Consider the following 15,787-nt stretch of genomic DNA (forward strand, 5'->3'; position numbering starts at 1 on the left):
ACTACATTCATGCGAGTATCATCAAGAAAGACATTGTCAAGTATAAAGATATAATCAAGGAAGGGAAAATTTATGAAATAAAGAACTTCATGGCCTCTACAAACTACTACGTGTACAAGATTACAGAGCATGTTTCCTGCTGAAATTTAACTACAGAACACAAGTCAAGGAAATACATTCTACTGGCTTTCCTTGCAAAATGTTTAGATTAAAGAGTTTTGTGGCTTTGAAAGATCCTGAGGATGTCAATGACAAGGAGCTGATTGGTACTAAATTTACATTTCCAAACTGCTAATATCTTCTTTATTATACTTTTAATATAATACTGCTAATATTTTGTTCGTTTTGCAGATGTTATTGGAAGGGTAACTGAGATTTACAATCCTGTTGACAAGATTGTGGGGGGAAAGGCTACCAAACTAATAGACTTCCAACTTGAAGACAATGCGTAAGTTTATTAAAATAAATTTGATTACCTTATAAATTCATGCAATTTTTTTTTAATAGTTTTGGTTTTTTTCTGTTTCTAATGTAGTGATAACACCATCATGTGTACACTGTGGAATGAACATGTTTCTTCCCTGATGCCTTTTTTACAATAGTGATTCTAAAGAACCACTGATTGTTGTAATTCAATGCTGTAGGGCCAAAGTTGTGGGTGGTGAGTTTTTATACTGTTTTTTCTTCTAATCTATATATTCAAATACTGTATTTTATATCATAATATATATCATAATATACCTCTAAAAATACACTTCTCTATTTTATGCATTTTTTTTTAGGTGAAGTGAGAATAACCAGTTCCTATGATGCTACGGAAGCTGTGGTTTAATGAGGATTGGAAGAGTTTAAAGAGTTTAGGTCAAAGTAAGTTCCATCTTTTATATTTCTCCTATTTTTTAGTTTTCTGCTAATTGTCTTGCTATCTTTATTAATGTTGTGCTATACTTTGTATTTCTGAATTAACACAATCCATATATTTCATTTTTATCATCTGAATAATGGAGAAAAAAAAAAAATATACTGTGTATATATACTTAAATACCATGCTGTACAGTGTACTCAAATATATTTGAGTACACTGAACTGCATATCTAAATAAAAGATAGATAGTTTAAATGTTGTCTACTCTATTTTTGTAAGTTGTTTTAGACACATCTAACTAAGTTTCTAATGTTTTGAAGCATGAAAGCTCAGGGTACTCCAATGCGGAGTCTCAGTACTGGCACACTGCATTCCAACTCTACAGGCATTAGTGATTTTCATAATGCTTCTGTTATTGTGACTAACTGCCATGACATTAAGAAGGTGAAAGAGGTAATCCACATACTAAGCTATCGATCTTTTCTGTAGTTTGATGGGACTGAAATTATTAACTGTTATATATACTTATGAAATTGTTTGAATACTATAGGATGGGGACTATTATGTTGCTGCTGAGATTCTCGGGTTAGATTTTGAGGATGGTTGGTACTACTTATCATGCCTGAAACTTGGATGTAATAAGAAGCTTAAAGAACAGGAAGGGACACTTTTCTGTACTAAGTGTAAGAAGAATTGTATGATGGGTCAAGTTAGGTACAAAGTTGTTGTTATTGCTCTTGACAAGTTTGGAGATGCTCCAATGTTGCTTTGGGATAGGGAAGTTACAGAGCTTGTGGGTATTCCTGCCTCTATTTTGTATGCAAAATACAAGGAGGTAAATTCTTATTACCTAATGTCTGCATTTTTTGGCCTAAACTGTTTACATTATCTGTTCTTAACTTGGTTATTTGTTCACTATCTAAAACAGCTTGATGTTGAAGTGCCCCCTGAATTGGATGCTATAGTTGGTATGAAGATGCTGTTTAAGATCAACTTCAAACTTGCCCAATAGATGGGTCCCAATTACCCATTCAATGTTGTTAGGGTTGTAAGGGATGAGCACTTGCTTAAGACGTATGCTGACAGATTTGTGGAGCATGAAGAGCAAGACTTAATGTCAAGGATGATTGATGAGGAAACTAACACTGATGCAGTTTCTGGAGTAAGAATTTCTAACACTAAATTTTGAGATTTTTTATTTTTTTGGTTACTAATAGTGTTGTCTGCTTTTCTTTCTAATAGGAAGATTCGATTAGGGTTGAAGTGAACAGTCCTGCGACTGTCGAGCCCTCGCAAAAGGAAGGAGAAGACAATGCAGAAAATGTTGGTGCTATTAAAAGGTCACTTTTGGATGAGTTTTCATCATCCAAAAGTAGGAAGAAGTTGAATGACTCAGAAATCAAAAAGGAAAAGATGTAATTGAGATTGATGGTTGAAAGAGATTGTTGATAGCCGGACACTATCCAGACATTTTTTTTTTTGTTTTTCCTAATACTGTGGTGTGACAATTTTTTATTTTCAGTTTTATGGATGGTTTATAACTTTTATCTAATGCTTTTAGTAATTTCCTAACTGTTTAGTACAATAAATTGGTGTATGTACTGCTATTCGAACCTGTTTTGGAGTTTTTCTATTTTTCCTTTCAGGTTTTTCAGAAAAAGGATGAAAGGTGTCCAAGTTGCAGCAAAGATGTTAGGGTTTAGGGTTTTAGAAGGCAAACAGGATGGAAATACTTTGGTAAGCAATTTAGAGTTTGAAGTTGTGTTTTTCATATGTTCCTATTGCCAACTCTAAGACTTTATATCTAAATATGTTGTGCCTGTTTTGCAGCAAACATGCTAGGTGGCCAAGTTTTTAGAAGGCAAACAGGATTGAAATAGTTTGGCAAGCAAAGTCGGTTTTAGGGGTCCACAGGATGTAAATAGTTTGCCAAGCAATTTAGACTTTGAAGTTGTGTTCTTTGTATGTTCCTATTCCCAATTCTAAGACTTTATATCTAAAATATAAAGTGCGTATAAAATATATTTTGTTTCAATTACCTATTTGCACAATCAGCTTGACTGTGTATGCAATTCTAAAACTTTACATGTAAATGTACTGTTCTTAAAAAAGGGTGTTAGTTGCAATTACCTATTTGCACAATCTTCCTTTACTCCGTTTGCAGCTATCCAAACAACTGCTCTTCAAGCTGGAATCCATCAATGTGTTCTAGCACATTTAAATAGATATCAGATAAAAGCAACTAAAAGAAGAATTTTGTCAAGTCATTTAGGTCATGTAAAAAAAGGGTGTTAGTTCCAATTACCTATTTGCACAATCTTCCTTTACTCTGTTTGCATCTATCCAAACAACTGATGTTCAAGCTGGAATCCATCAATGTTTTCTACCACATTTAGAAAGAAATCAGATAAAAGCAACTAAAAGAAGAATTTTGTAAGTCATTTACATTACTGTTTTATGTAGATATAAAACAAACATTCTACTTTAAACGGAAAAATGTTTTTATCCTACACAAATCTGACTTTTATAGTAATATAAAATCCAATAATTTAAAAAAGCCCAGATGTCAAATATAATAGAAATACAAATTGATTAACACTGTCAATACTTGAGGACCATTTGTGACACAAAGACATTTTTCAACGTGTCTATTATTAATAAAATAAATTTGTTTCTGCCAATAAAAAACAATTAAATAATCTCCTTATACATAGAAGAACATTATACCAGTTTTAAGCAAATAGTAAAAAAAAAAAAAGGAATTTATATTACTGTTTTGACAAAAAAAAATGAGAATCTGCTTTTAAAAAAAGAGTTTATCATGCAAAAAAAAATCACTTATAGATGAACCAAGTCTAAAATACTGCATCAAAAACAAGATGTCAAAGACAATATAATTATTAATAAAATAAAGGAATTTGGTCGATAGTCGAGCACCATTTCCCGAACAAGGACATTTTACTGAATGTGTCTAATATTTACAAAATAAAGTTAGTGCTTGCAATATAACACAGTGAAAGAATATTATGATATATACAGAATAGTTATACCAGTTTTGACCAAAGAGAAAAAAAAAAAGCTATTACCATTACTTTGCTAACATTACTCAATTCTATACTTATATAGAACCAAACAATGCACCCAAATTAAAGGCCAGTGATGGAACAATATTGCCTTACAAATTAAAGTGAACAAACTTACAAACTATGCAAGTATATCCATACAAACTAATCTAACTACAGCCAAGTAGAGAGGAAGTCTTAACCTATTTCGTTGTATGACCCTATTGCTTTTAGTGGTCTTTGATTGATTGTTTTTTTTATGACAGCTGCTCTTCAATTTCTTCAAAGCTTGATGATTTCATTCTAATAAGAATAACAACAAAAAATATTGTTAGAATTTGTGTTCAGGATATTTAATAAGAGGAAAAGCATACACTCGCATAAAGTGAACAAAGTTACAAACTATGCAAGTATATGCATACAAACTAATCTAAAGACAGCCAAATAAAGATAAAGTGTTAACCTATTTGCTTATATGACCATAATGCTTTTAGTGGTCTTTGATTGCTTTTTTCTTTTCTGGGACCCATTCTTCAATGTCTCCATAGCTTGGATTATTCCATTCTTAAAAAAATACCCAAAAAAATTAAAATGGTTAGAATGTGTTCATAATAATCATTAAGTACAATCAAATAATCCATGTATGTGTTCAATGTTCTTAGAACAGTCTTACAAACTGTGCAACTATAACAGTGCAAAGTCATCTAATGTAACACCAATCAAGATATAGTCTTAACTTATTTTATGATGTGGCCGTAGTGATTATTTTCTGCTTGCTGCTCTTCAATTGATCTAAAAAGAATAAAAAAAAAGTTAGACTTTCTGTCAAGAATAAATAATACCAACACATACATTGAATAAATTGTCCGGCACATTTAGAAAGAAATTACATAACAGCATTACAATTCAAGATTGGTAAATTAAATAACATTAGTGTGTTAACTAAAAAAAAGAAAATATACTTTTATTTGAAGAATAATGTCAGCCACTGCCATAAGAGAAAAATGAATAGTTCTAGAACCAGTGAGTAATTGGGTGTGTGTTCCATGTTCTTACAAATCAGCTAAAGAATTGGATCAGTGGGAAATATTGGCCTGTTAAGTATTACTTAATCATTCTTAGGAAAAGAAACACATTTCCTAAACATTAAATACAATTGATGGGCTGCTATCATTACTATTAAGAGAAAACTCTTCAGTTCCAATCCTATTTTCAAAAACCAGGCAAAAGTAAAATAAAGTACAATGAAGCCATATGATCAGCTTTGCCCCATCTAACTACCAACACAGTTCTCCAGTTTCAGACCAAAGGTAAAGACACAAATCACATCTACATTTTCAAGTAAACACAATAGACAGAGCAATGAGGAAAATCACTAAATCAACAATTTTAGGCATCAAAAGGAAACCAAGTGATGAAAATAAAGGTAAGTTCGAAACTTATCTTTTTCAGACTTCGAATTAAGCTTCATTGTAGCATCCTCTTCATCTGCGGTTCTGTTTATGCTCTCTATCTCCTCAAAAAATTCCAGTATGTTCATAAAAAACAACATGATAAAGTCGAAAACAGGTTAGGGTTTGTGTGAATAATAATATAGCTATACCATTTTGAAAATAACTGTTAAACAGTTAAGAGTACTTTCTCTTTGGTGTTTTTAGAGCAACATTACAAAAAATACGATTTAGAACCCTAATGGCTATGAAGAGGACAAATCTGAAATCAAAAAAATTCAGCTATGATTGTTGATATGCATGCATAGATCAAGAAACGTAGATCAAATTTAGAACAAACAACAACGAAAAGTAGGAAACCTAAACAAATTTAGTGTAGATTGACAAATTAATAATCTTAGAATTGGAGAATTACCTTCACTGAAACGCGATTGCCACGATTTACCGTTGTTGAACACTAAGATCTTTCACAGAAAGGAAAGATCGGGATTGTGTACTGCTAATCGGATCGATGCTAAGCGAGACCCGACTCCAATTTCGCCGGGAAAAATGTTCAATAAGAACAGTTGAATCGGAGATTAGGACTTAGGACTGATCTAGATTTAGGCTTGACAGAGAAAGATAGTAAGATCGTAGGGATAGGTGAAGAACAGATCTCCGATTCAGACATGAGAGCAAGGAGAGCTCAAGAGAAGGAAAAGGGTAGACCCTTCTTCCTCTTCTCTCGAAATTCCGACAGAATAAACAATAATATTGGATATATTATTGTATATATATATATATATATATATATATATATATATATATATATTATATGCGGAAAATTATATATATACCGAAAATAATATATTTAAAGAGTTTAAAGATATAAAATAATAAATAAATATATAGATATGTATATAGTTGTTTATTTATTTATTTAATTTTTAATTGTTATGTGTAATTAATTAGATATATAATCTTAACAATTGTAATGGTATTTATTGTGGACAATGTTATACTTAAGATTTTGTCAAATAAAATTAGTGTTACTATATAGCCATTACCATTTCAGGTTATATATATTTCACAATTAGATTATCCGTAAGGTGTGTTTAGTGGCACACCACTAATTTGTAAATAATTGTGCGGTAAATCTTTAACAATTTGAAATTAAGTATGTACTGTTAGTTGTATTATGTGTAATTCATTTTTATGATTTTTAGTTATTTGGATTATTATTAAATTTAATGTTGTATTTTAATTCGCAGAAAATGAATTGGGCAACTCATTATCAAGGAATAATTCTGATCAAGGAAAACAACAGTCTCCGACAAGAAATCCTGCCCGCATTCCTCTTGGAGGGGGTTTGTCTCAAAACATCACACCCTTGAGTAACGTGACTAACGGTAAATCCACTAAGTTCAATTGATATAGCATCGTTGTGAATTTATAAAACCTTTTTATAAGTCTACTTATTATGTAAGTCTTATTTAAAACAATTACAATTTACAATCATAAGCTAGCGTAATGAATAGCATTATGTGTGATTAATTTAAAAAATGTTAACTGTTCTACTTACTGTTGTTTTTATCCTCTTTTAATTTTTTTTTTTCATACAGCAAATAGTTTTTTCAAATCATCATTAATGAATAATGCTGGTCAAGTTAAGGAGCAACATACGCCAAATCATCCTGCCAAAAATCCTTTGGGATGTTGTTTCTCTCCAGATATCACACCATTCAGTACCATCAGTAATGGTAAATCCCAATATATGAATTGATATACATTCATTGTTAATTTAAATATCCTTATATTATTAATTGTTCGAAGCTGTTTGTAAAATTAAATAGTATAATTATAATGTAATTCATGTTTAATATCAATTTGTAATTAATTGATTAGGTGTAATTAATTGATTACATTTTACTTAATCATATATAGTTTTACATTGCTATTGTATTTAAGTTAGAATGTGGATCATTGTGTACATAATTCTATTCGTTTACGTATTAAAGTTGTGCAATTGAATTTTTTTTTTTTTTTTTTTTTTTGTGATGTGTATTGAATTGTTTCGAGTTATAATTATTGGAATTAATTCTTAAGTTAATGGTATATTTTAAATCACATCAAATCATTTCGGTTACTCATCTTTTATGAATAATGCTGCTCAAGATCAAGACCAACGTACGACAGCTAATCCTTACACAATTCCCCACCGAGGATGTTTCTCTGAATATATCACACCATCGAGTAACATCACTACCGGTAAATGGCCGGTGTTGAATTGCTATACAATCATTGTGAATTTAATTATAATGTAACTCATGGTACATATAAGTATGTGTGGAATTGTAATCTCACTATTTTTTGCCTTATATATGATTTATTTTTTAAAAATAAATTTTTAATTTTTTGTTGAAATAGTTAAATTTGTTTTGATATGTGTAATTAATTAAATAGATTTTAGTTAGTGAGTTACACTCTTTTCTCTTTTATTTCTATTTATTTACAGTGCACATATTATTGTGGACCATGGTCTACCATGTGATTTTTCCACTAAAATATAATAATGTTTTTACAGTTACATTACTATTTCATATTCTAGGTTAGCATAAACTATAATGTTACGTGTATTTAATTTATAATAGTAAGAATTCTATCCTTTTTATATATTCATTGTTAATTTAAATATCGTTATACTGTTATTTGTTCGAAGCTTTTTGTAAAATTAAATGGTATAATTATAATGTAATTCATGTTTAATATCAATTTGTAATTAATTGATTAGATGTAATTAATTGATTACATTGTACTTAGTCATATATAGTTTTTGTCGTGCTTGAATTGTATTTAAGTTAGAATGTGGACCATCGTCTACATAATTATATTCAATTACGTATTAAAGTTGTGCAAGTGATTTTTTATTTGGTTATGTGTACTGAATTGTTTCGAGTTATAATTATTGGAATTAGTTCTTAATTTGATGGTATATTTTAAATCACAGCAAATCATTTCGGTGGCTCATCTTGTACGAATAATACTGCTCAAGATCAAGACCAACGTATGACAGCTAATCCTTACACAAATCCCCAGCGAGGATGTTTCTCTGAATATATCACACCATTGAGTAACATCACTACCGGTAAATGCACTAATCTGAATTGCTATAGACTCATTGTGAATTTAATTATAATGTAACTCATGGTACATATAAGTATGTGTGGATTTTTGGGTGATATATGATTTATTTTGGAATCTCAATTTCTAATTTTTTGTTAAAATAGTTTCATTTGTTTTGATATGTGTAATTAATTCCATAGATTCTACTTAGTGAAATACACTTTTTTCTCTTTTATTTCTATTAATGTTGAACATATTATTGTGGACCATGGTCTACCATGTGATTTTTCCACTAAAATATAATAATACTTATACAGTTAAATTACTATTTCATATTCTAGGTTACCATAAGTTATAATGTTAGGTGTATTTAATTTATATTATTAAGAATTCTTTCCTTTTTATGTTACTACGTGCTACCAAATTATTTTTTTTACAGTACCATAAAATGTAGTGGTTTCAATTTTTGGTCACTTTAAATATTGTTATTCTTTAAATTGGTCTAATATTATGTATGTGTACAGTACGGCAATCCAATACACAAATAGGAGATGAATTTGCAATTCGTAAACCATTAGATAAATATGCAATTGTCGAAGACCAGGTAACAACCAGAGACTTGCTACCTGCCTTTGAAGATGAAAGTAACAATGCGGTGAGCGATGTCTCAAATCAAAACATAGCTGGTACTAAAATACTACCCTCTGGTGTTTCAAACAAATATAAGTAAAGTACATACGGTCAGTCTTTCAATATTAAAAATAATTTTTAAATGTTTTTTAATTTCAGATGCAAATTTATCGGGTGACGCTGTACGGCAGACCTCGGGAATTGGGACATCCTCTGGTCCACAAAATGGTGTGTATGTTTGTTTGTTTTATATATACAGCAAATATAAATCAGTAGTTAAATTTGTATATATTTGGTTTCAGGTCAATACTGCGATTTTGGCGATGCAACAAATCAGTGCGTACATTGTGGGGCTATGTTTTGGTTTGAAGAAAGGAAGAAGAATTTGTCAACAAAAGCATCGCCACTGTTTATGTTGTGTTGCAACAATGGGAAGATCAAATTGCCGGATAATAAGTTGCCACCAAAAGGTATATTTGATCTCTTTTTCGGCAATGACGAATTATCAAAAGAATTTTTACACAACATTAGGACCTACAACAACATGTTCTGTTTCACATCCATGGGTGGAAAAATTGACAAGAACGTGAACAAGGGTGGAGCACCTCCAATTTTTCGATTAAGTGGTCAAAACTACCACCTAATGGGCACTTTACTTCCAGAACAAGGCAAAGAACCTCATTTTGCCCAGTTATACATATACGACACGGCAAATGAAAGGAACAACCGTATAAATGCTGTGAGGTAAAGAAGTTTCCGTAATTACACATTTGAATACTATTTTTTATCTAAATAAATATCAATTCCAAGTATATGTTGTTGTAGGGGTATTGGTGACCAAGATGACATTCATGTAGAAATAGTGAATGTCATTCAGAAAGACCTGGATGAAAATAATGTCTTGGTTAAGTCTTTTCGCATGGCTATGTCTGAGTTGGATATTAATCCATGCGCCGAAGTAAAAATAAAGTTGTTGGGAAAACGAACTAGAGATGCTAGGACATATAATGTGCCTCAAGTGTCTGAAGTAGCAGCTTTAATCGTTGGCGATCTGGATACCAGTATTGAAGAGCGTGATATTATTGTTCAATCGAAGGGTGGCCAACTACAGAGGATTACTGAATTAAATCCTTCATACTTACCACTGCAATACCCTATTCTGTTTCCATATGGCGAAGATGGTTATCGGGAGGACATTGCATTCGCCGACGTAGTCGGCAGGCGCTCTTCTGGTGGTAGACAAAGGATTAGCCCCAGGGAGTTTTTTTGCTACCGCATACAATCTAGACAGTCAGCTCCAAGTACCATATTATTTGCAAAGCGGTTGTTCCAACAATTCGTTGTAGATGGCTACACAATGGTTGAGTCTGGAAGGCTAATTTATATAAGGACACACCAAAAAAGCCTAAGGTGTGAGAGTTACAGTGGATTAACTGATGCTTTGACGAGGGGTGATTTAAGCCCTGCAGCCCAAGGTCGTAGAATAATACTACCTTCGAGTTTTACTGGTGGTGCTAGATATATGATACAAAACTACCAAGATGCAATGGCAATATGTAGATGGATTGGATACCCAGATTTATTTATAACCTTTACATGCAATCCGAAGTGGCCTGAGGTGCAACGCTTTTTAAAAGATCAAAGGTTGAAGCCAGAAGACCGGCCGGACATAATTTGCCGCTTATTTAAGATTAAGTTGGATGCTTTGATAGCTGATTGTCGAAAGAATCAACTATTTGGCCCTGTTGCCGGAGGTAATATTTTGTTATTTTATTTTAAATCAATTAATCTAAATAAATTTTATGTAATTGCTTAACCTTATTATGTTTATTTGTATGTTGTTACAGTCATATATACAATTGAGTTTCAAAAGCGAGGTCTTCCGCATGCTCATATATTGCTTTTTCTGGAGAAAAGTAAAGAAGTTAGGCAAGTTCTCACTCTAGACAACATAATTTCAGCAGAGATTCCCGATGAAAAGAAAGAGGCTGAGTATTACCAGGCGGTAGAGGAATTTATGATGCATGGTCCATGTGGAAAAGCCAGGACAAATTCTCCTTGCATGGTAAATGCACGATGCTCTAAACATTTTCCTAAGAGATTTGTTGATAGTTCTACGTTTGATGACGATGGTTACCCGGTATATAGAAGGAGAGACAATGGCAGTGTAGTTACAAAGAACGGGATCGCCTTGGACAACAGGTATGTGGTACCGCACAATAGATATTTATTGCTCAAGTACAAGGCTCATATAAATGTCGAGTGGTGCAACCAATCAAGGTCAATAAAGTACCTGTTCAAGTATGTTAACAAGGGTCATGATCGAGTAACAGCCGAATTTTACAAAATAGGCAATGATGACGAGAATGGCAAAGCAGTAGATGAGATAAATATGTACTATGACTGTAGGTACATATCCCCGTGTGAAGCTGTCTGGCGTCTATTTGGTTTTGATATACAACTTCGTGCGCCTTCGGTAGAGAGGTTAAGCTTTCACCTTCCTAATCAACAGAGTGTGATATTTGCAGATGATGATGCAGTTGAGAACATTGTGAATAGACCTACGATAGCACAGAGCATGTTCTTAGAATGGTTCGAAGCTAATAAAACATACCCCAATGCCAGAGAGCTTACTTATGTTGAGATGCCAACAAGATTCCTTTGGAAGAAAGACCTTAGAAAATGGCAGCCACGAAAGAAAGGGTTCTCCATAGGACGTATATTCTATGTCCCTCCAGCTACTGGTGAAATCTTCTATTTGAGGTGTTTGTTGAACAAAGTACGCGGCCCTAAAAGTTACGAAGATATTAGGACTGTAAATGGAGTCCAATATGACTCATTTCGAGATGCGTGTTATGCAAGGGGTTTAGTTGATGATGACAACGAATATGTTGATGCAATAGATGAAGCCAGTAGTTGGGCGTCAGCTGATCAATTGAGGAGATTGTTCGTGACATTACTAATGAGCAGTTGCATGGGGAAACCGGAAATAGTTTGGCATGCCGTTTGGCAACATCTATCAGACGATGCCCAATACAAAATCCGTTCACAACTGCAGAACAGAGGTAATCGTACATTTTTTTTAAGAGTATTAAGTCAAGTTTAAAGTATTTTGGTTATAACAACAAATTTTTATATATTTTTATGCAGATTTTGTGTTGACCGATTCCCACAAAATGAACTTTGCTTTAGTTCAGATTGAGAACCTATTATCTAATCATGGTAAGAGTTTGAAGGACTATCCTGAGATGCCAACGGCCAATTTTGGTGCGTTCCATATTATTGCAAATAGGTTGATTCAAGAAGAATTAGCATACGATCGTGGGGAACAGGAGAAAGAGAATCAAGAATTGGTAAGGCAGTTAACAGACGAACAAAAGGCAATATACAATGAAGTTTTAACTGACGTGGATCGCCAGGAAGGTGGGTTATTCTTCGTTTCGGGTTATGGAGGGACAGGTAAGACTTTCTTGTGGCGAGCACTTTCTTCCGCATTAAGGTCTAAGAGTCAAATAGTTTTAAATGTTGCTTCTAGCGGCATAGCTTCGCTGTTATTACCTGGTGGCCGTACGGCACATTCCCGGTTTGCTATACCGATATCTGTTAATGAAGATTCCACATGCAACATACGGAACGACAGTGAACTGGCGGAACTTCTTGTGCAAACAAAGATGATAATATGGGACGAAGCCCCAATGATGCATAAATTCTGCTTTGAAGCATTGGATCGAACTTTGCGGGATTTGATGCGGTTAGTAAATCCAAGGAGTTCTGATATGACATTCGGTGGTAAAACAGTTGTTCTGGGTGGCGATTTCAGGCAAATTCTACCAGTCATTCCAAAGGGTACTAGACCGGATATAGTTCGAGCGAGCATTAGCTCATCCTATCTATGGCAATCCTGTAAAGTCCTGAGGCTAACTAAGAATCTACGCTTGAAAACTGTTGAATCTATATCCGAGTGCAAGGAGATCGAGGAATTTGCAAAATGGATAGCTAATATAGGTGACGGAATTATTGGGTGTCAACTTGAGGGGGAATCAGAGATTACTATTCCAGAAGATTTGTTGTTAAAGTGTGAAGATGACCCTATTGCTACAATCGTTGATAGCACTTTCCCCAATTTCCGAATGGGAATTGCCGATTTGTCATATCTTAATCATAGTGCAATTTTAGCTCCAACATTGGATGTGGTAGATGCCGTTAACCAATACATGAATGACCATAATCCTTCTGAGGGTAAGACATACCTGAGTTGTGATTCTGTGTGTAAGTCAGATGCCAATGTGGACATGTTAGCGGATTTGCACACTCCGGAATTCCTGAATGCCTTGAGATGTTCTGGAGTAACAAATCATGCTTTGACATTGAAAGTTGGATCACCTGTTATGCTGTTGAGAAATATTGATCACACATTAGGATTATGCAACGGTACAAGGTTGATTGTTACAAGGTTGGGTGACCATGTGTTGGAAGGCCAAATCATGTGCGGTACAAATGCAGGAACTAGAGTATTGATTCCTAGAATGTCTCTTACACCGTCAGATACTAGATTGCCTTTCAAATTTCAACGAAAGCAATTTCCCTTGATGCTATCCTATGCTATGACAATCAACAAAAGTCAAGGACAAACGCTTGCTAAAGTTGGATTGTTGTTGAAAAAACCGGTCTTTAACCATGGACAACTATACGTAGCTGTTTCAAGAGTTAGTGACCCCAGGGGTTTGAAAATTTTGATTTGCGGTGAAAGTGTACCATATCTTAGTAAGACTAAAAATGTTGTGTACAAAGAAGTTTTCAATAATGTATAATAACAATTAACAATTTCTTTCAATAATACGTTTCTTATTATGTTTCTTATTCTTATTATATTATACCTCATACTGTTATGTACTATATAGGTAGAGTCCCTTAATGTATAATAAAATTACTATTTTCATCAATGTCTAATAAAATCACAACTTTTCATTTCACACTGTATTCAGATAATAACTATATTCTATACTGTATATATATCATACTATTAGGCATTCAAACTATATATTGGTTCATCTAATTATATTATACTGTATATATATCATAATATATATATAGCCGCGCATCGCGCGGGTGCACCTACTAGTATATAGTTATAGTTATAGTACATATACTCTTAAATCTTACTTCCTAAATTTTATTCTCTGTAACTGATATAATAAATTACTTTTTTTTTTGTGTCCCAATACAAATATTTATATCAAAATTTTATGTATAAAAATAAAAATTACGAGTAAAAAATGAGAATACACATAGTATTTTTCATATATATATATATATGCACGTTTGACTTTTATTTATTTTAATTTGTAAAAACCACTGCTCCACGTCACTGCAAACTGATTTTCATGCACAGATGAACACAGTTATTACGTTCACACCTACGTACGTACTATTCATCAAATTATTATAAATATTTGAAGTACTTCAATTTGCATGGTTCTGATTCATAGAAAGTCGCCTCACAATTTTATTTTCCCATTTTCTTCTTATATTCAAAACAATTTGGTGCAACGTAACCAATCTCCCTAAATCCGTGGCATGAATCCAGTCTATGCTTAGCTTCCTAGATATAATAATAATTAAGAATATAATGTTTGGTAAAAACTTGTGTGAGACGGTTTCATGGATTATTGTCGTGAGACAGGTCAGGATGAAAATGTAATAATACTTTTACATTTTGATTTAGAAGTATTATATATTTTTCTTAAAAAATAACTAACATTTTATTCCTGATTAGTATTATATTTTTTTAGTATAGTATTACATTTTTATATTGACCCAACCGTCTGACGGATAAGGATCCATGAGATTGTCTCACAAGAAAGTCACTCATAATGTTTTTTTTTTGTTTTGTTTTTTTTTTTTTTTTTTGTTTGTTTTGTTTTTTTTTTTTTTTTTTTTTTTTTTTTTTGTTTTTTTTTTTTTGTTTTTTTGTTTTTCCCACAAAAGCTAGTGGTAGTCAAGTGAGTATAGCATGATTTATATTCTTGTATCTAAAAATTACAAGTTTAATTATAGTCTTGACAGTACTCTTTTAGTCAAAGCATGTCGCGTGGACCTTTCCCATATGATTTGCTGACAATTACATGAAAGCATGGTTTCCAGCATAATAATGTTTTTCAAGACGATGATGAAGAATATAACTAGCTTATACAAACATACAATTGATGATGAATATAGTGCAAATATAAGTATAAATGCTTGGATTACAATTTAAATAGCTACTTAGAAATTAGAATAGTCCCAAATATTTTTACGCCGATGGAAAATGATACCTCAATCAAAATTACTTTGCAAGTGGTGATGATTGACTCCTTCCCAATCAAGTTAGGAGACCTCTAATATGATCAAGACAAAAGAAAAGTGAAATTATAATATATCTTATTTGATTAATTTTCTAGAATATAATGATCAAATATTTAGTAGTATTGGGAATTTAATTTGAAAGCACAAATGATCAGCTCAATTGGTTCTTAGATAAAAGATTATGGACAATAACATATGATTGATTCATGGCAACAGCAATATGGAAATTATATCCAATGTAGTAGTGAGTTCTTTGTAGGCATCAAGCATTCGTCCTTCACCTAATGGGCTTAGCTTGTTGAGTCATCGTGATTTGTCATTCCACTATTTGGT

General features: G+C 32.5%; 1 protein-coding gene and 1 long non-coding RNA gene across 2 annotated transcripts; one reads left to right on the forward strand and one right to left on the reverse strand.

The window, feature by feature from the left end:
• Positions 1–3,004: 3,004 nt before the first annotated feature.
• On the reverse strand, positions 3,005–4,574 carry LOC109166576. The gene is made up of 4 exons (XR_002051676.1): positions 4,390–4,574; positions 4,130–4,229; positions 3,170–3,247; positions 3,005–3,072 (listed from the first exon to the last, which is right to left on the reverse strand). It is a non-coding gene; the product is annotated as an uncharacterized LOC109166576 (long non-coding RNA).
• A 714-nt stretch (positions 4,575–5,288) lies between these two features.
• LOC109166575 lies at positions 5,289–13,815 on the forward strand (the record flags this gene model as incomplete). The annotated part of the gene is made up of 10 exons (XM_019315475.1): positions 5,289–5,352; positions 6,628–6,765; positions 6,979–7,116; positions 8,364–8,501; positions 9,004–9,165; positions 9,269–9,337; positions 9,412–9,853; positions 9,935–10,863; positions 10,957–12,174; positions 12,260–13,815. Coding segments are annotated over exons 1-10 (4,854 nt in total), but the record flags the coding sequence as incomplete, so codon positions are not given.
• Positions 13,816–15,787: the final 1,972 nt, after the last annotated feature.

The sequence above is a fragment of the Ipomoea nil genome, unplaced genomic scaffold (genome assembly GCF_001879475.1).
Source record: "Ipomoea nil cultivar Tokyo-kokei standard unplaced genomic scaffold, Asagao_1.1 scaffold3101, whole genome shotgun sequence".
NCBI lineage: Eukaryota > Viridiplantae > Streptophyta > Magnoliopsida > Solanales > Convolvulaceae > Ipomoea > Ipomoea nil.